Below are 19,316 nucleotides of genomic sequence, written 5' to 3'. Positions count from 1 at the left end.
GAGGTTGTACAGTCAGCTCTCACTTGAGCCGAAGGGAGGGTCTGCCATTTCTCTGATATCTCCCCTCTAAACTGGAATTTATGATGTGCTTTTCTTGTAGCAGACTTACTTTCCTAATAATGTCTTCCTTAAGCTAATATGAAAACAAATTTATATTCCTTAAGTCCCCAGCAGCTAGGTGGAGGGTGGAGGAGATGGTCCAGGCTTACATTGGACTGTGGAGAGAAACCCTCTAAGGTTCTAAAATGTGTCATGACTAATCTGCATGACAGATTATCTGGATGTGGCAACGTGAGAGTTGACTATATTTACATTTATAAAACAGACAACAACTCTGTCTCGTGGGGCTGCTATGAGAATAAGGAGTGTTATATATTTACATGATTTAAGTTCTGGAGAAAAAGAACAAGGTCTAAATTTGAGGTGGTTTTGTTATTTCACATAGGTTTCCTCTCTGGAGTCAGAGCTACCACACAGCGGCTACCAGAGGCAGACAAATGGAGGAAGCAAGATTCAAGATCCTGCCCTTGGTCCCGAGAGTTGCTAAAAATGGAGGGTACCACCAGCTCAGGGGTCCACGCCCGGGTGCTGTCTGCATTCCACTTTGTACACTAAATGAAGAATCTGTGTACACACCCTTGGCCCTTGAGCATTCACATGTCCTCTTGTTAGCTAGAAACCTCTCCAAACAGCAGGGCCGTGAAAGCTTAAGGAGGGAAGACCAGGGAGCAGACCAGCTGAAAGTGGATCTTCCTAAAATTCAAGTCCTTTCTCATGGTTATAATTCATTACTATTATTTTGGGTGTATGTGAGGACGTGAGATTCTTGGAGGAAAACAATTTTTTTAAGGTGGGAAAACAAAGATCACAATCTAAGTAATATGGCTGGAAGGAGTTGTTCCAAAAACATCCAGGCAAATTCCGAATTCCCTTTTTCCCTTCCAACAAAGCTGAAATAAAAACTCCAAGGCTGGCTAAAGCAGTCCAGAAACCATTTCAAAAGACTAATCTCTGACGCCGTGCTAACCAGCAGAACTCGCTGTGAAGACGGCCATGTTCTACACGTGCGCTGGTCAGCATGGGGGCTGCAGAGCCCATGAAATGTGGCCGGCAGGACCGAGGAGCTCAATCTTTCCCTCGGCTTTAACTAAACAGCGCGGCTCTCAAACCTTTCCCGAGCTTCCGGTGAGCCACCTCCGCAGGTCAAACATGCCTCAGCCGGGCACATGCCACAGAACACACTAAGAGTTGCCTTTGTTAACTGGAAACTCAATCTGAAACTGGATGCTTTGCCATCACCTAAAATATGTTTTCCTCACATTTCCCTTATTTATATCATGGGGGTCTTTTCCCCTTTGCGGCTCTACCCCATCAACTCATTTTAACCCCCCACCCCCACCCCAGGACCCCAGGTGAGGAACTCCACCAGCACTGGAGAACAATGCAGCGGCCTCTGCAGTATAGGACTGTGAGCAGGACCGAGAGGCCGGGCCAGGCCAAACCCGCAGAGTGGTCGGCCAGCGGCTTCGGGAGCCGATCTGATAGCACGGCTGGTCTCACTCAGAGTAGTGTCTCGGTTTCCAGATTTAGACCCCATCAGTGATTTTCAGATCCAATTGCCAGCTTTAGAACGGAAAAGATGTGTTTATCAATTTCACTCTGAAAACACCATTTAGCCTCAGAAAATCTCTAAATTGGGGCCTTTCTAATAATGAAGATTTGGTGTGATTATAATGTCACAGGCAATTGTACTGACAAAGCAAAACCAATATGTCTCCTTGCTGGGTCTTTGCTCTCAGTCTGACCAACAGGAGGAGAAAAGAGGCTTTGTCAGGAGCAGATGTGCAGTGGGAGGCCCCGGGAAAGCAGATCTGTTGAATGGAGCAGGTGCCACTTAGACATTTACTTTGCTGACTCCAACCACAACCTCCCCTTCATTTGATATCCTGCTCTTGGCAGGAGGATGGGGAGAGAGCATCATACAAAAAGGAAGCATGTTTATCCTGTTCAGATTACGGCTCTGCTGGGCTGCTGCTGCTGCTGCTGCTGGGTTCTGCACATTTGCTCTTTATTAAGCAAATGGTAGAGCTGGGAAGTGAATCCCTGGATTTACACAGGTAACCTGAGAGCCAGAGGGCCCCAAACCAGACTGGCTGCGACATACAAGCTATCAGAGTTAATAACAGTGCGCTGACATTCCTTCAAAATCCTAATGGAAGCATAAATAAAAAGAGGAAAGTCCACTGTCCCCAAGAACCTTAAAGACTTCACTCTGAAAGAGCTTTTCCTGTCATGATATTCTGGGTTCTTGTGTAAACAGTGATCAATCCCCTTTTCACATGCTCAGTTAAAACCTACTTTTTCATCCACATATTAAATAGAAATGACTCCAATTAAAGCTGACCAGTTATGGCTCTGGATTTGGTATGCCCAAAAAAAAAAAAAAAAAAAAAATTCCCTTTACAGATTATTACCTGCAATGACAGGCACCAAGATTCTGCTGGAATCATCTAAGACCAGAATCTGTCTTTCGAATACAAAGACTCAGAAAGATGTGGGGACCTAAAGGGAAGGAGAATGAGATAAGGACACATGTAACTTGGCCCTCATGACACTGGGGACGGAGAGGAGACTGGTCTGTCCGTCTGCCAAGTGGCTGACACCTTCCTGGGAACCTCTGCCCTGAAGATCTGGTCTGAGTCTTTTGCCCAGAATGTCCCTGGCTCACCCAATTCCCCCAGCCGAGGGGACCGGACACAGTCCAACTCAGGAGTTGTGAAGGTACACCAGCCTGGCTTGACAAGGTGTGCTAATTCCCTCTGGGGCCCTGGGGAGCCAAGTCTGGAGGCACTCAGCTTTTAATATGGAAAGCACCGAAAAGCTACCTCAGAAGGATATGGCCATGGCACAGATGAATACTAAGAATAGAGACCAGTGTGTAGGGGCCTGTCATTTCACTGTAGAGGCTCTTCCTTTCTGTGATCCTTAACTCTTCAAGCAGCAGAGTCTAGATTAGCAATTTTTGGCGTACCGATGATGAATGCCTGAGGCCACCCTCGTTTATAACGGTCTACGGGAGACGATACACCCCGTCTGGACGAGCAGACTCGGCAAGGAGAACAATCTAACCATCACACTGACACTTTCAAGAGACAGTCCTGGTCCTTCTGGAGGTATCCACCAGTCAGCGTTTTTACTGGAGACAAAGGCACCCAAGAATCCTGATAATGAGAAGCCCCTCCAGCTGTGGGGGCTCTGTCTGATGAGTGACAGGAAAGACCTGGTCGCTGCGGAGAACTGGACCTCAGTTTTGTTTCTCTCGCACGCCTGAGGGACACAGTGTGCTTTACCAGGAACAGAGGCCTTCCGAGGCAGGGATTCTCAGGGACTGGGTCTCACACTGCTCCCTCTAAATGGAGGCCTCCTGGACCAGATCCTAAGACTGTGACCCAGAGGAGCTAAAAGCCAACCCTCTGAAGATTAGCTTCCTTCCCGTTCAGTCTGAGTGTTTAACAGCAGCCGCAGCAGTAACAGTAGTGAAGTCACCGCATGCTTACTGTTCCAGCCACTAAGGGAGGGGCACTAAATACTCTCTGTGGCCCCTAAAGTTACCGTGATCAACATATTTCCCTGGATGGACCAGAAAGGGGAGTCAGAAAAGCTGCCACTTCCCTCTGACAGCTCTTCTCGAAGGGGTTTGGATTTTAGCCGGGAACTGTGAAGGGTGTCGCGGAGGAGGACAAGCTTCAGTGCTAGGAAAGGGCTGGGAAGGGACCCATCTGGGGCAGAGAACTGTAACTGTCAGCCACTCTGGGTATTCTCGAACCGAGAGCACAGTGTACACCTCTCTGTTCCTATTTCAGAAGCAGCCATGTTTTTGTTGTGAAATCCGGAATTTATCCAACAGTCATGGCTTCTTTCAAGCTCGTGACCCACCGGGCTCTGGATATTTGATCCTTTTGGGGGGTCACAATAAATCATTAAAGCGCCTCACCTCAAGATGCCTGTAGCCAAGAGGAGAAATGTGCATATGTAAGGCATCTGGGTGAAACGCGTATGGCCTGGGTAATACATATAAAGAGACGAGGAAGCGGGTCTAGGTGTCTCCACTGGCCCCTGTCTCAGGTCTCCCTGCCCAGGACTCTGCCGTGCACAAAAATAGGCCAGTTCTTCTTGCAACCGTTTTCCCAACTGTTTACTGGTTGTGGATTACTGCTGTCACATGGTAGTGTTTTGTTTTTGTTTTCAGCAAAGCCAGGCTGTGTATGAGCAGCGTTGTCCTTCCCTATGCAGAGGGGGCCCAACTTGCCAGAGGAGCACAGTATATTTGCTACAGCCTTTAGATCAATGCTAGCCAATATAACTTTCTGCAATGATGGAAATGTTCTGTATCTGTGCAGTTGTTACAGTAGCTACTAGCTACACATGGCTATTTACATGAAAAAAAAATTTTTTTAAAGATTTTATTTACTTATTTGAGAGAGAGCACACACGTGTGCAAGAATGAGCGTGGGGGCGGGGTGCAAAGGGAGCGGCACCAGGAGTAGCAGACTCCTCACTGAGCAGGGAGCCAGACTGGGGCTCGATCCTAGGACCCTGGGATCATGACCTGAGCTGAAGGCAGCCACTTAACCAACTGAGACACCCAGATGCCCCATACTTATTTACATTTAAATCTGAATAAATTAGAATAAAAAATACAGTATCTAAAGCCCCACATGGCTGTTGACGGCTTGAACAATGCGGTTGTGACTGGAGAACTAAATTATTATTTTAGTTAATTTTAGTGAACTCACATTTAAATTCAAACACAAATCGTAGCTACTGTATTAGACAGCACTCCTTTAGATCTTGGGTTTTGATGCCATTTATTTATTTGCCTCTGCTAAGATTTATCATGACACGGACTTCTAAGGTGAGTAAAATCAGGCCATAACCACGCCTTAAAACAATCCTGCAAAACAGTGACCCCCACAAAGAACAGTTGAATCAGATGAACAATAAAGACAATGGTTTTTCCTTGTTTTATATCTCTTTGACTTCCTTGGTTGGGTGGGTTGGCAAGAAAGAGTGCAGAGGAGGGAAGGGGCCCACGTCAGGCAGTAGAGAGTACTGGAGAACTGGGTTTGCTTTCCAGTTTCACCATGTAGTTCCTGAGTGACCCTGCTCGAGTCCCAGCTTTAGCTGCCTCCACAAAAATAGGGCTCCCAGCTCTGTTCTAGCCACCTTACTGGGTGCAGATAGAGTAATGCAGAGGGTGCTTGCTTAGTCCCTGGTAAGGGGGTTATGGTGATGGTGGTGGTCGTAGCAGTAAAAACAGAAAAGGAAGGAAAGGAGAAAGAAAAGAAAATGATGAAGGTCCTAAATAATGATGGTCAATGTGTAGAGTCAAAAAGCAAAAAGAGAGTAAAAGTGAAAGTGATTTTCCTGGTGTGACATCTACCAACATGTTTCCAGAATGAAAACTATCCATTTCAAGAAAAGAGCTAGCTGACTTGAATAGGGAAGCGCTGTCCGCAAAGAAAGCATGTGGTCCACAGGACATCTGGAACATCCGGGACCCAGGCGCTGGCACCTTTTTGGAGGAGCAACACTGACATGTTTCCTAGATTAAATTAATACTGACATTTCCACTGAGTCTTCTGGGAACAAGTCCATATACGAAATGTGTCCAGAGAATGAGGAGCACAGAAAAAGGGAGAGCGAGAGATGTATTTTATAGTTTATCAAGATGAAGACTGGCATTTTCTCCCTTATTATTAAAGAAGAGCTGGATCAGAAGGACATCCAGAGAGTAATAACAGAGGATGGCGGTGGTGAGAATAAGGAAAAAAGTGACAGAAGTCCCCCTTTCATGATGGAGATTGAAAGCCAATGCAGCCGTGAGATCTGAAGAGCGATTATGGCCTTGGGAGGAACGCTGTTGTATCAACTACGGCAAACTAGGCACTGGGAGAAAGCAGCAGCCCTCGCCCCAGGATGGTGATGGGACCAAATCCAGGAGTTCCTTCAGTTCCTTCCCTCAAGGCTATATTGAAAGAGCTTCTGATGTCACATTTTTGCAGACTTTACCTCTGGCACAGAAATCCTTCAGCTGCATAAGGTAAGCGTATGGATTTACCCTGGAAACAGGGACGCACACCATACTCTGCGTTCTGAAGTGCAACCGGGCATATTCTGGGGAAGGATGAAATTCGGAGAGTTGAAACTGATGTGGGCAGCTCATAACTGTTTTATGTTTACCACCTATCTATGTGCCCAGCACTATGCTAAGCACTCTACAGGAATCACTCTCTCTGTTCAACGCTCCCATCAACCTCATGAGCATGTAATGACCATTAGCCTAATTTTAGGGTTCAGGCTTAGAGAGGTTAATTTGCTTGCTCAAGATCACAGAGATTGGTAATGCTCTTTTAGAGTAAGCAGCGAGGCAGCAGACCCTCCCATCCCCCTCAACCTTTTTACTCTCAGCACTAGACCAGATAGCCACAAAGGTAAATGACCCCAGCCACGACTTCTACAGCAGAAGCTCTTAATCCTTTGGCGGGGGGGGGGGGGGACCGCAAGGGAAGAGGGGTAAGAGGGAGAGAAGGGGTTCTCTAATTTATTTGCACTTCTGATCAGAGCTATGGATCCCAGATAAGTACAAAAAATTTATACAGAATCTCTTAGGGTCCACGCCTCCAGGTTAAGGGTGCCCTAATGTTCTTATGATACATACAAAGTATGTTTCCACAGAGAATTAAAGCACATGCATGCTGCCTCCTTTGGATCCAGCTACGTTCACCTCTTTATGATCAGTACAGAACAGACCTTTCTGCTATCCTGTCTCACTTGGGAGGCCTTGCAGAATAGGAATGTGTGTTCCAATCTCTCATGCAAAAACTCCACCCAGGAATCTTGCTCTCTTATCTGAACTTCGTGTTTCTGTCCTCCTCTATCTATTCTTTTATCCCTTTTGTTAAAAAGATCAAATTAAAAAGAAAAAAGGTATTCCAATGAGCATAGTTGAGATTAAATTAAACTGGAGAAACATACATATTTTTGAGGGTTTTTTTTTGGGGGGGGGGTGCACCTGGGTGGCTCAGTGGGTTAAGCCTCTGCCTTTGGCTCAGGTCATGATTCCAGGGTCCTGGGATGGAGCCCCGCATTAGGCTCTCTGCTCAGCAGGGAGCCTGCTTCCTCCTCTCTCTCTGCCTGCCTATCTGCTTACTTGTGATCTCTCTCTCTGTGTCAAATAAATAAATAAAATCTTTTTTAAAAAAAGTTTTTTTTAATTGAAGATTTTATTCATTTATTTGAGAGAGAGAGAGAGACAGACATAGTAAGAGAGAGCACCAGGGAGCCTGAAGCGGGGCTCGATCCCAGGACCCTGGGATCATGACCTGAGCCGAAGGCAGATGCTGAACTCACTGAGCCACCCAGGCAGCCCTTTAAAAGTCTTTAATAGGGTCAAAGAAAAGTAGCCAGGTGGAAAGCTGAAGACATTTTCAGTGTGAAGAAAAGGAGAAGACAGAATTTTTTTTCTAAAGGAATTAAAAATTGATTTCCCTTGATTTGGCAGTTGAAATGGGTAGTACAATGCACACTGGGCTTACAGTGCAGCAAGATGGAGAAGGGTCTTTCAGTTGTCGGAAATTAATGCTGATGAGTTTTAAGGGGGACCTTCAGGTAGCAGGGCTGTTGCCAGCGCCAGGTCAGAACAAAGAGGGGCATATTGCACAGCAAAGAAATGAGAAGGGCTGCTCTTTCTGTAGGTATAATGTTAATGCCTTGTAATCAGTTTTCATTTTCAAACAGATCCAGCCCTCTAGCCCATGTCTCTCCATTCAGGGCTTGAGGAAGGTAGCTGTCAGGTCCTAGCCAAGACAGCACAGACAGTGTGGATGGTGTCTGGGTGTCAAACAGTGGAGAAAGATGCCAAACTCTCTGGCATGGCCCAATCAAGGGCTGGAGGAAGAGCCAAAGGGAAGGCACAGTGTGGAGCAGAGGAAATAAATTAGCAACGAACTAGGTCCAGGCAGAAATGTATTTTCCCCAGAGCCCTTTCTACCACCCTGTTTTCTAGTTCCTAGAGACAGGTAGCAGTGCTCAAAGAGCTCTGGCATAAATTGAATGGTGGCAGGAGTGCATGGACAGAAGCTTCTAGGGGGTAAGGAAACAACTCATAAGCTGGTTTACTTCCTTGAGAACATCATCTATTCATCACCCTCAAACAATGTCCCTTGTTCTAAACACCGACACCCTCCCCTCAATCAAATGAAAATAAGAAGACATGTTCATTAATTGCAAAGTGATCTGCTCACTAAAAATACTAAAATGTGATAGCTGATCATCAAATGGTTCTATAATTTCCACCACTGGAGAACCACGACCTATAGGCTCCCAGGCTAGCAAAGGGATGTGTGCGTGTGCACTCATGTAGGCAGAGGGGAGGGCTGATGGACAGGGGAGCACTTGACATCAGAAATCACCACAGGCTCCCTAACAGCCATCAGGGACAACTGTGGCAGATGGGCACCGTGGCTAAGCTAGACAAAAGCAAGTGGCTTCTACCAGGGATGGGGAGAAAGGCCTGACATTCGCAAACTTATTTGTTCAACACTGGGAAACAGTGATCACTCTGTATTTGTGGAGTCACATCGAAAGGAGACAGCATCGCTGAGTGGCGTGGAGGTGAACTGCCTAAATTCAAATTCCACTTCTGCCACATTCTGTGTGAACCTGGCCAAGTTACTGAAACTTTCTGTGTCTCACCTTCCCCATACATTATATGAACAAAATAGTGTTTACCTCATAGGATTATTCTGAGTTTTAAATAAGTTCATGCATGTACAACATTTAGCAGAGTGCTTGCACATAGCAAGCATTATATAAATGTTTATTAAATAAATAAAATTAATAAGACAATGGAATTGAGAGAATGCAAGGTCAATAGTGGGAAAGAAAGCAGATTCCTGGTTTGGAGTACTCCGTAAGGGGAGTGTGCCCCACCCTCATTTTAGTACAAAAAATGAAATTGAAGAAGTTGGGGGAAAAGGGGAAATTAAAATTTCAAAGTGTAAGACCTGAGCCTCCCCAAAATTCTGCATGAACAGAATGGACAGCACGATTTCTTAATCTAGAAAGACGCACCTGGTTTGGTCTAACTACAGGGACAGTGTCTCCTCCAGCAACAATTAGTGTCTCATTCAATTCACTGGGGCAGTATTAAGAGCACTTGCTTCCCATTCCTGGTCCATCTCTGTGATAATGAATAGTCCCCACTTCCCCTGCCCTAGGGAAAGATGGGGCAGAAGGAGAGGAGAACCTTAAATTAGTTAAATGAAAATAAGACTTTAACACTATGTTAATTATACTGGAAGTAAAATTAAGAATAAAAAGAGGCTTTAATTCTTCTGGATTAACTTTAAAATTACTGTAATGGTCACCCCCCCAAACATTTTTTGGAATTTTGATCGAATTTTTTCCAAATATGGAGAAAGGCCTTTCACTAACTGCTAATAATACCACAATAATAAAATATTACATTATAAAGAACAAAACAAATAGATGAATGGAAATAGAAGATACAAAAAAAAGACTCTACACAGTCTATTTAAGAATTCTGCATAAAATTACTAAAAACATTTTTCACAGAACTAGAACAAATAATCCTAAAATGTGTATGGAACCACAAAAGACCCCAAACAGCCAAAACAATCTTGAAAGAGAAAAACAGAGCTGGAGGTATCCCAATTCCAGATTTCAAGTTACATTACAAAGCTACAGTAATCAAAACAATATGGTTCGGGCACAAAAACAGACACAAAGATCAGCAGAACAGGATAGAAAGTCCAGAAACAGACCCACGATTATATAGTCAATTAATCTGCAACAAAAGATGCAAGACTATGCAATGAGCAAAACACAGTCTCTTCAAAAAAATGGTGTTGGGAAAACTCTACAGCTACACACAAAAACAAACAAACAAACAAACAAACAAACAAAAAACCAAAGGAGAATCTGGACCACTTTTTTTTTTTTTGTAATCATATACAAAAATGAAGTCAAGATGAATTAAAGACCTACATGTGAGACCTGAAACCATAAAAATCCTAGAAGAGGGCACAGGCAGTAATTTCTCTGACATGAGCCGTAGCAACATTTTTCTAGAGATGTCTCCTGAGGCAAGGGAAACAAAAGCAAAAATAAACTCCTGGGACTACATAAAAATAAAACGCTTCTGCACAGGGAAGGAGGCAATCAACAAAACTAAAAGACAACCTACTGAATGGGAGAAGATACTTGCAAATGACGTATCTGATAAAGGGTTAGTATCTAAAATATATAAAAAACTTATAAAACTGAACACCCTAAAAACAAATAATCCAGTTAAAAATGGGATAAGACATGAACTGACATTTCTCCAAAGACGACACCCAGATGGCCAAAAGACATATGAAAAGATGCACAACACCACTCATCACCAGGGAAATGCAAATCAAAGCCACATTGAGATATCACCTCACCCTGGTCAGAATGGCCAAAACCCAAAACACAAGAAACAACAAACATTGGTGAGGGATGTGGAGAAAAAGGAACCCTCTTGCCCTGTTGGTGGGAATGCAAACTGGTGCAGCCACTGTGGAAAACAGTATGGAGGTTCCTCTAAAAGTCAAAAATAGGACTATCCTATGACCCAGCTATTTAACTACTGGTTATTTACACAAAGAATACAAAAATACTAATTCAAAGGGATACATGCACCCTGAGGTTTATAGCAGCACTATTTACAATAGCCAAATTATGGAAGCAGCCCAAGTGTCCATCCATAGATGAATGAGTAATACACAATGGAATATTATTCAGCCACAAAAAAGAATGAAATCTTGCCATTTGCAAGATAGAGAGTAATAAGTCAGAAAAACAAATAAGTGAAATAAGCCAGAAAGACAAATACTATATGATTTCGCTCATATGTGGAATTTAAGAAACAAAAGAAATGAATAAAGGAAAATAAAGGCAAGACGCCTGACTGGCTCAGTTGGTAGCGTTTGTGATTTCTGATCTCAGGATTGTGAGTTTGAGCCCCATGTTAGGTGTGGAGCATAAAGAATAAATAAATAAAAAAGCAAACAAATAGACAAACAAAGGCAGGGTAGGGGGAGGAGAGACAAATCAAGAAGCAAGACTCTTAACTAGTTGAGAGCAAACTGATGGGTACCAGAGGGGAGGGGGGTGGGGGGGTTGAGGAAGGTGAAGGGGATTAAGAGTAAGTACACTTATAAGGATGTGCACTGAGTAATATACAGAATTGCTGAATCATTGTATTGTACACCTGACACTAATAGAACACTGTATGTTAACTATACTGGAATTAAAATAAAAAACTGAAAAAAAAAGAAAGAGAATTCTACATATGTTAAAAATGACATCTCAAATTAATTTAGAAAGGATGGATTTCAACCATTTTGTGGAATAAATGGTACTGGAAGAGATTATGCAGGGGAAAAGAATCAATTCAGATTCCTACTTAATATCATATTCCAAAACAAATTCCGGATATTTTACAGTATTTTTTTTTAACCCCCCCTTTTTTTAAGACTTATTTATTTGTCAGAGAGAGAGAGAGCACAAGCAGGGAGAGTTGGCAGGCAGAGGGAGAAGCAGGCTCCCAACTAAGCAGGGAGCCCAATGCACGATTCCATCCCAGAACCCTAGGATCATGACCTGAGCGGAAGGCAGAAGCGTAACTGACTGAGCCATCCAGGTGTCCCTATTTTACAGTATTTAAAATAAAACATGAGACCACAGAAGAACTGCCATATAGATATTTATCTGATATGGAGCCTCCATAAATGTAAAGGCAAAAGACAATAATTATGGAAATAAAAATGAAGTAACAAAAGTAAAATACAAATAAACTGAAGAAAAAAAAAACCCTATTTCCAACATATATAATTAAGGGGGTTATAGCTTTAAAATAGGATACTTTCTTAGCAGCTCTGTTAAGAGGTTTAATGGGACAACAACTGAAGTAGATGATTCCCATTATCTTTATTGATTATGAACTATCTGCTTAGTCCCTCCCACCCCCTCACCTAGCTTTTGGGAATAAAAGACAGCTGCATGAATATGCAATAAGATCTCAGACATAACAGCACCTCGAAGAGGTGGCCAAGGGTCAATACAGTTCCAATTTTTTTTTTTAAAGATTTTACTTATTTATTGGACAGAGAGAGACACACACAGAGAGAGAGCACAAGCAGTGGGAGTGGGAGAAAAGAAGTGGGCTTCCTCAGAGCAGGGAGTCTGATGTGGGACTCAATCCCATGCCCTTGGGGTGATGACCTGAGCCAAAGGCAGACACAACGACTGAGCCACCCAGGTGCTCTATAGTTCCTATTTTTAATTATTCTTGCTGTAATAGGAAGGAAGAAAAAAGATATGTAGATCTGGTTGCCCGAAGATTGCTAACCATGGGTGTCGAGGTCAGGTGAGGGGTGACTCAGGGTCACAGGGCCTGCCTTACAAGACTGCATCACCTTTTATACTAGGGTGTTGGGGTGAGGGGTGGGGAGGCAAGAAACGACTGTGAGAAAAGAAAAGCAAGGAATAGACAAGATGTAAAGGAAGGCACTCATGGAGAGGCCTTCCCTAGTCTTAGGCAATTCTACCTGCACTTCAATAAAAAGAAAGGCACCTGTGAAAGCTTTCAATTGAACCAAATCATGAAATTCCATCCTAAGAGACCAAAGACCCATTTAGTGCTATCAAAAAAGGGAAAGCATACGTGAAATAAAATAAAACCAGTGCTTGAGTGTTGGCAGGAGCAGAGTTCAGACAAAAGAAGACATGTTTGGGGAGCAAGGTCTCTGTCGATTCTGCCTTGGTGACCCAACAATCAAACTTCTGGTGTGCATGCCTGGGTCGTTATCTTCCACTCCCAAAACTGTCCCCTCTCTCCCATTACCATACTCTCTCAAGTTCCACACACAATGGTTCTCCATCCCAGAAGAAGCAGAAACTTCTCTCCTTCAGGCCTAAACAATATCCAGACTGCTCTCAGAAAAGTTGTCTGCTAATAGGATTTTTTATTTAAATCATACTTTGGAATCTGGGGTGTATTTCTTTTTCCCCAGTAGTGGCATTTCCAAATAGCACCTTGTTCCTCTACCATCTGGTTCTTCCTGGTAATACTCTTCCTGTTAATAAACTTGGTCTACTGGCAGACACCATAAGGCTGTCATCACAGAAGTGACAAACTCTGGCAATAGGACACACTCTGAAAGAATGAAGGGAATTCCGTAAGTCTACCCAGATACCAAATCAGCTATGTACATGGGAGAGATCTGGTTCCAGCCCCACAGTAAACTCTACAGCACTCTGGATCTGGTTCCAGCCCCACAGTAAACTCTACAGCACTCTGGGTAAAAATGTCAGAAGACAGAAGGAGCATCAGAATTATCTGGATCACATCCAATATTAGATTCATTCTCTGGACTCCCAAAGGGAGAGATGAAATGACTGACCATGGCCTAAAACTGCTGGGGTAAGGCGCAACTCAACCGCCCAGTCTGATAGAGAAACGCTGCTCCAAAAAAGTGCTAACTCCAACTCTCACATCTTAGTTAGGCACATGTTGGCAGTCACACACTGGGGACGGCCTTCTTTGGGAACAGCTGGCTTTTAGGATGCAGACCAGAATATTCTCTTACCACCAACACAATCAACTACATGAAATCAACACAATTTATTACATACCCCAAGGCTACGGAGAAGAGGAAGCTTCCGGGAATCAGTGATAGTGGGTGTGGTTCAGCTTTACTGTATGGCGGAATGGGTCCACTGGGCCAGAGACCCCCAGGGTCCTTATACTTACCTATAAATTCAGTCTGAGAAGGTGAGACTAAGGAGGAGCCAGAACTATAAAGCTGTCTATTCTCCTAAACCCCGACAGGTCGGTCAAGACCATTAGAAGGGATAACAATCTCCTATCAAACTCACACAGATAAGTATTTGGAGCTTTCCACAGGAAAAAACAGTAATCTGCACTTCAGAAGAGCATCACAGAGCCAGATACCCTAGCTGTTCAAGGTAGATCAGGACTCAGAAGAGGAACAGCATAAAGTAAGGAAGTAGGGGCAGGATTCTAGCTAAAGAGGGAGGTTTTTCGTTCCATCTACCTATGGTCCATTTTATCCCGAACACACGTGGCTGTAAGATGCCCTTTAACCTGCAGTGTTCTGGCTAAGATCAAGTCTATCTCTGTCAGGGTGAGTTCATGGAAGCCCCCAAACCTACAGAAAAAGCAGGCTGTAGCTGCAGTATTTGATTTCTTGGCTTGTTTGTTTGTGTGTTTGTTTTTCAGAAGATGATTCTCAGGAGCCACAGGGGCTCTTTACATTTCCTGTGTTACTCTCTGGGTGAGAGACACAAGTACTTTCCTCTTCTCACTCCCAAAGGAGGACACAGCTTTGGGTCTTTCTTCAAAGACTTTTCCAAGTAACTTTGTTCACTTATAACAGATCTATCCTTTAAAAAGCGGCAGGAACTTTTCTCTCAGCCACTGATATCATTAAGTAACTTTCCATCTAAATAAGACCGCTATTATTTATCCTCTTTTCAAGACTAAAAAGAAATCTCCAAAAACCATGGAGTACTTAACTTGTCCTACTTAACCTAATTATACATATAATTTTTATTATTTATTTATTTATTTATTTATTTATAAAATGTGTATTTTAAAAGTTTAATGAACAGTCCCAGAGTGTCACAGAACAGGGCTGATCCTTCTCTTTGACCCAGACTTCTGCGGCACTTCCCCGGGCAGCCCAGGTCTGGGTAACTGACTTCCAGAGCCTGCTGAAATAGATCCAAAGAGCTGGGCTGAAGCTGTAAATTTTGCCACCATATTTCTATGAACTTTATCCCTTTTGTTTATTCAGGCAGTCACCAATACCCAGGAAGTCAAAATCCTGGGGAAGAAGGGCAGTGTGGTGGCGTGTTATTGGCTAAATGCGAGAGGTCCCTGGTGAGGTCCCATTTAACAGGAGGCAGACTCCAGGGCACAAACCAGAAAAGCGCCTTCATCACAGCCTGAGGGCTGACCCTGTGTGAGATGCTGGGGCCTTTCTTGAGATAGAACATTCTAACTTACCACAATGTAAGGGGAGGGTCTCTGCTATTGCAAAGGATACTGATCTACCCCATGGGAGAGTAAAGGACAAAATGCGCCCCGTAGCTAATTTTAAAGTACCTCTCAGTCCTATCACAGCAAAATACTTTTCAAATAAGCAATTCAATTAGATAGCCATTATCATGGCATTCCCTCCCCTCCCCCCCCCCCCCGCCCCAGAAAACCCCAAGTCTCCTACTCATGAAAAGAATCAGAGACTCCTAGAATTTCACTAGGCCTCAATTGCCTTATCAATAAAGAAAACTCAAATCAAAGCTCAACCTCTTTCTGAAGGGTCTGCTGTCAGTCATGTCATGAAGGTTTAAGTGGAAACAGGGAATATATTCAATAAAATATTTATGTTCTCTTACCATTAGCATCTTGGACTCCAGTAAGTGCTCCGACAGCTGCTGCGGTTTCCCCAGACAGGACGATCTGTCCCCCGCCTTGCAAGGTGGCCTCGGCCAGTGTGGCGACAGCATGGGCGGCGGCTTCACTGTGGGCACAGGAACAGCAGAGAGGGGGGGTGTGTAAGTTGAATAAAGGCAAAGCGCTGCACCAAGAGAAACCATCTTCCCAACCCTGCTTGGACTCCTCTATGGACTCAGTGGGTCCGAGCCTACCAGTGAAGACAGGAGTCCTGTGCTGCTGGATAGAGCCAGAGGAAATTTTTATTTTATTTTACAAGTAGGCACAGAGAGAGAGAGAGAGAGAGAGAGGAGGAAGCAGGCTCCCTGCCGAGCAGAGAGCCCGATGCGGGACTTGATCCCAGAACTCTGAGATCATGACCTGAGCCGAAGGCAGAGGCTTAACCCACTGAGCCACCCAGGCGCCCCAGAGGAAATTTTTAAATGAGAAGAGTAATAGCCAGAGAACCCCCACATCTTGCAGATCTATAGAGCTAATGTGAGATATCCTTCATATCTAAGAAATGGGTGTTTGAGGACGGAAGGCACTCATTACCAGTCTCTTCTTTATCAACACTGGTTGAGTGCTCGCCAGGCAGAGTGGGATCTCTGACCCACACTAACAAGGCAAAAGCCCTTTTGGTTGGCAATCACAAGGTTTTCTGGTTCTCTCTTCTCTTTATGGTAACACTAGGCAGATTATCTACAACTGCCCTTTGGTGGCAGAGGATGGACAGTAACATGAGGAGTCAACCTGAACTATTTAATTAATATTAAATAATACCAATGTAGTTCATATCTATGACTTCAAATACACAGTAATGGCTAACTGAGGCCCTAACATCCTGCAAAGTCTAGCTTTTCTCTTCATCTCAGGGTACACGTGGGCAGTGCTAAATTATTAAGGCTTGAAATTTTAAATGATGACATAAGCCCAAACTCCTAGCTTCTAGAAACACACTGAAACCAAAAAATCTCCCTTCATTGCAAAGCAAACACTTAGTAAAATAGAAAGATACTAGCCATCTCTTTATAGTGAGCATTATTCTAGCAATTTGTATCCTATTTTTCTTTCTTTTCCTTGCTATATGCTTTTCCGAAATGCACAAATACCATTTTTATTGATTCTATGATGCTACAAACTAGAAAATGCATCATTATTTTATGTGCCAGCAAGAAAGGAAGGAAAATGCCTGATAACTGTTAAGACTGGAGTATCCACATTTCAGAGATGTTAAAATTTGAAAGAAGCAGAAATTCAGCACCTCTTCTGGGAAAATATCAGCTCCCACTTTGCTACTGAAGGAGCATCAAACATGGGCATGGAGTAGAGGGGGTGTCATCCAGTTCTGTAGAGGTGGGCAAAGTCCTGGGTTTGACACCGAAAAAGCCAATTAATCCAGCTTTGCCCTGAAGCTGCAGGCCCCAACTCTGGCAAGCACCTTACAGTCACGAGCTGTAGGTGCGACTGCGGGGAAGAGGGGCCCTGGACCAGTTAGGGCAGACATATCCTGACTGTGGGCAAAGCAACACGTACCACACTCAACAGCGACACTTTCATTTAAGGTCAGCAGACAAGTAAAGCAACGGACATAATCACTTCCCTGGGGGGAATGCAAGGATTCTAGGAAGCAGTAAAAGAAACCCAGTGGACAGAAAAGTCCCAATAAGTAGAAAATTCTCTTTCTTACTAATTTGCTTTGCTTTTTAGTTTTGATGTCTCTGCATTCAAAACTTATTTTTTTTCTGCTACTAAAATACATGTAGCTGACGTGTTAGTTTCATTAAATATAAAAGAAACTTAAAAAATGTCATACAGAGATAAGTTATCTCCTTCTACTATTAAACACAATGGCTAATAGTTGGGATCATACCGCAGTTTTATAGGCTGCTTTTTTTCACCTAACACTGTATTTCCTCGTGTAAATGCTCTCTGACATTTATTCAAAATAATAAATGCAAAATTGCTGACACCCCTCCCCCACTTTCCCTTAGTCATTCATCTGTGGCAACTTTTAAGTTCCAGGTTTCCTCTTAGTTCAAAGTCATAATTATGTATTTCAAATATGTTTGCTTCCTTCATAAATATTTGGGGGTATAATTCAGGCTAAGCAAAAAAAACCTCAATAGTCCTGTAGTGTACATGCAGCCCATGTGCGAGCTAAGATCACCCTCCATGCCTAAATATACTTCTTGGTGATCTGAGGCCTACAGCCAGTCACTGCATGATATCTGTAATATGAATTTACAACTAAAAAGGACCTTTGATCTGCAATTGCTACTAAGGTTATTCTTCACATTTTACATGGTAGAGTTTAATTTTAAAGTCCTTCAAAAATCTTTATTAGACGGCACTTGGGTGGCTCAGCTGCTTGGGCAACTATCTTTGGCTCAGGTCATGATCCTGGGGTCCCGGGATCGAGTCCCACATTGGGCTTCCTGCTGGGTGGGGAGTCTGTTTCTCCCTCTGACCCTCCCACGTCTTGTGTTCTCTCTTTCTCTCACATTCTCTCTCTCTCTCAAAAAAACAAAACAAGGGTGCCTGGGTGGCTCAGTGGGTGAAGCATCTGCCTTCGGCTCAGGTCATGATCTCAGGGTCCTGGGATTGAATCCTGCATGGGGCTCTCTGCTCAGCGGGGAGCCTACTTCCTCCTCTCTCTCTGCCTGCCTCTCCTACTTGTGATTTCTCTCTGTGTGTGTCAAATAAATAAAAATATTTTAAAAAAAAATCTTTATTAGAGATCATAAAATTAGTGATTTCGTGTCTAGATCCTTAATCTTTATATATATATTTTTAAAGAATCTGTTTCTAAGAAAATTTTACAGTACTCAGTTGTCACTGATTCATGACAAAAATATTTCACACTCTGGCCTTTGACATCATGGAGAGCTGAAAAGTCCATTCTTTAAGCTGTGGCAGTGCGGTATTTTAGAGAAGGAAGCTGTAAATGAGAATTGTTTATATGGAAATATGAGCTTTGTTTACAGGTTACCTCAGCAACTACGCCATTCTCCACAATTTTTATCACAATTTGTTTAATCGCATTTCTGTGACCATCAGGTGTCCTGCCCGTCCTGGAGCCCCTGCACACGTGCCTGCAGTGTGGAGTTTCACGGGCGACGGAGGGAGGACAGCCCCGCGGACTGGAAGCACACCAGTTCCCAGTCAGACCTATTTTACTACGTCTGAAGCTCCACATATCTGAAGTCATTTTCTTTAACACCTTTCTAAAATACGTTTGGTAGAAGAAAGGAAGGGAACCAGCCCAAGCGGGTGCAATCCGGGACCAGAGAGGTGTGAGGGGGAGAACGAGCTCGCAGGCTGGTGAGGTTAGTTATTTCATCCCGGGGCAGGGGCCAGAGGCAAAACAGTGATGGAGGGATCCTTCCCACGGGGCAGGAAGAGAGTTCCGTTGGCCAAGAGGCCTTCATTTCCAAATGAACTCTAACCACCAACACTAGATTGGATGGGAGTGAGCCAACTAGACTGCTAGGAAAAGATGTCCTTTACTTACAAGGTGAAGACGGACAAAAAAGTCGCTTAAGCTACTCCCTCACAGGATTTTGACAAAACTAAGTTTCTAAACCAGAGTTGCAAATGCAAAGTTTTCATCAGCTTCTTCTCTGCAAGTGTCCAGCCTTCATCCCCCAGGAGAAAACAGCAGCTGTGGGCCCCTGCCCTCCATCTCCAGAGAGGATTTCTAATCTAGGTCATCCATCCCTATCCATCCCTATCCATCCCATTGTAC

At 43.7% G+C, this 19,316-nt stretch overlaps 1 protein-coding gene across 12 annotated transcripts in view; it reads right to left on the bottom strand.

The window, feature by feature from the left end:
- Positions 1–19,316, bottom strand: part of NRF1 (nuclear respiratory factor 1) — a 146,012-nt gene that overhangs the window by 15,778 nt on the left and 110,918 nt on the right. For 9 of the 12 annotated variants that reach the window (XM_059171839.1, XM_059171844.1, XM_059171843.1 and 6 more), the window contains one exon: positions 15,532–15,656. In XM_059171839.1, coding sequence (XP_059027822.1) covers positions 15,532–15,656 — 125 coding nt within the window. Of the gene's footprint in view, positions 1–2,474; positions 2,563–9,135; positions 9,278–15,531; positions 15,657–19,316 lie in introns of those variants that run through there. The other 3 variants (XR_009352984.1, XR_009352985.1, XM_059171846.1) reach the window with 3 other exon arrangements.

This window comes from Mustela lutreola, chromosome 4 (assembly GCF_030435805.1).
Source record: "Mustela lutreola isolate mMusLut2 chromosome 4, mMusLut2.pri, whole genome shotgun sequence".
NCBI classification, from domain to species: Eukaryota; Metazoa; Chordata; class Mammalia; order Carnivora; family Mustelidae; genus Mustela; species Mustela lutreola.
Note: the sequence above shows the minus strand (reverse complement) of the source record. Positions and strands in the feature narration are given on the sequence as shown.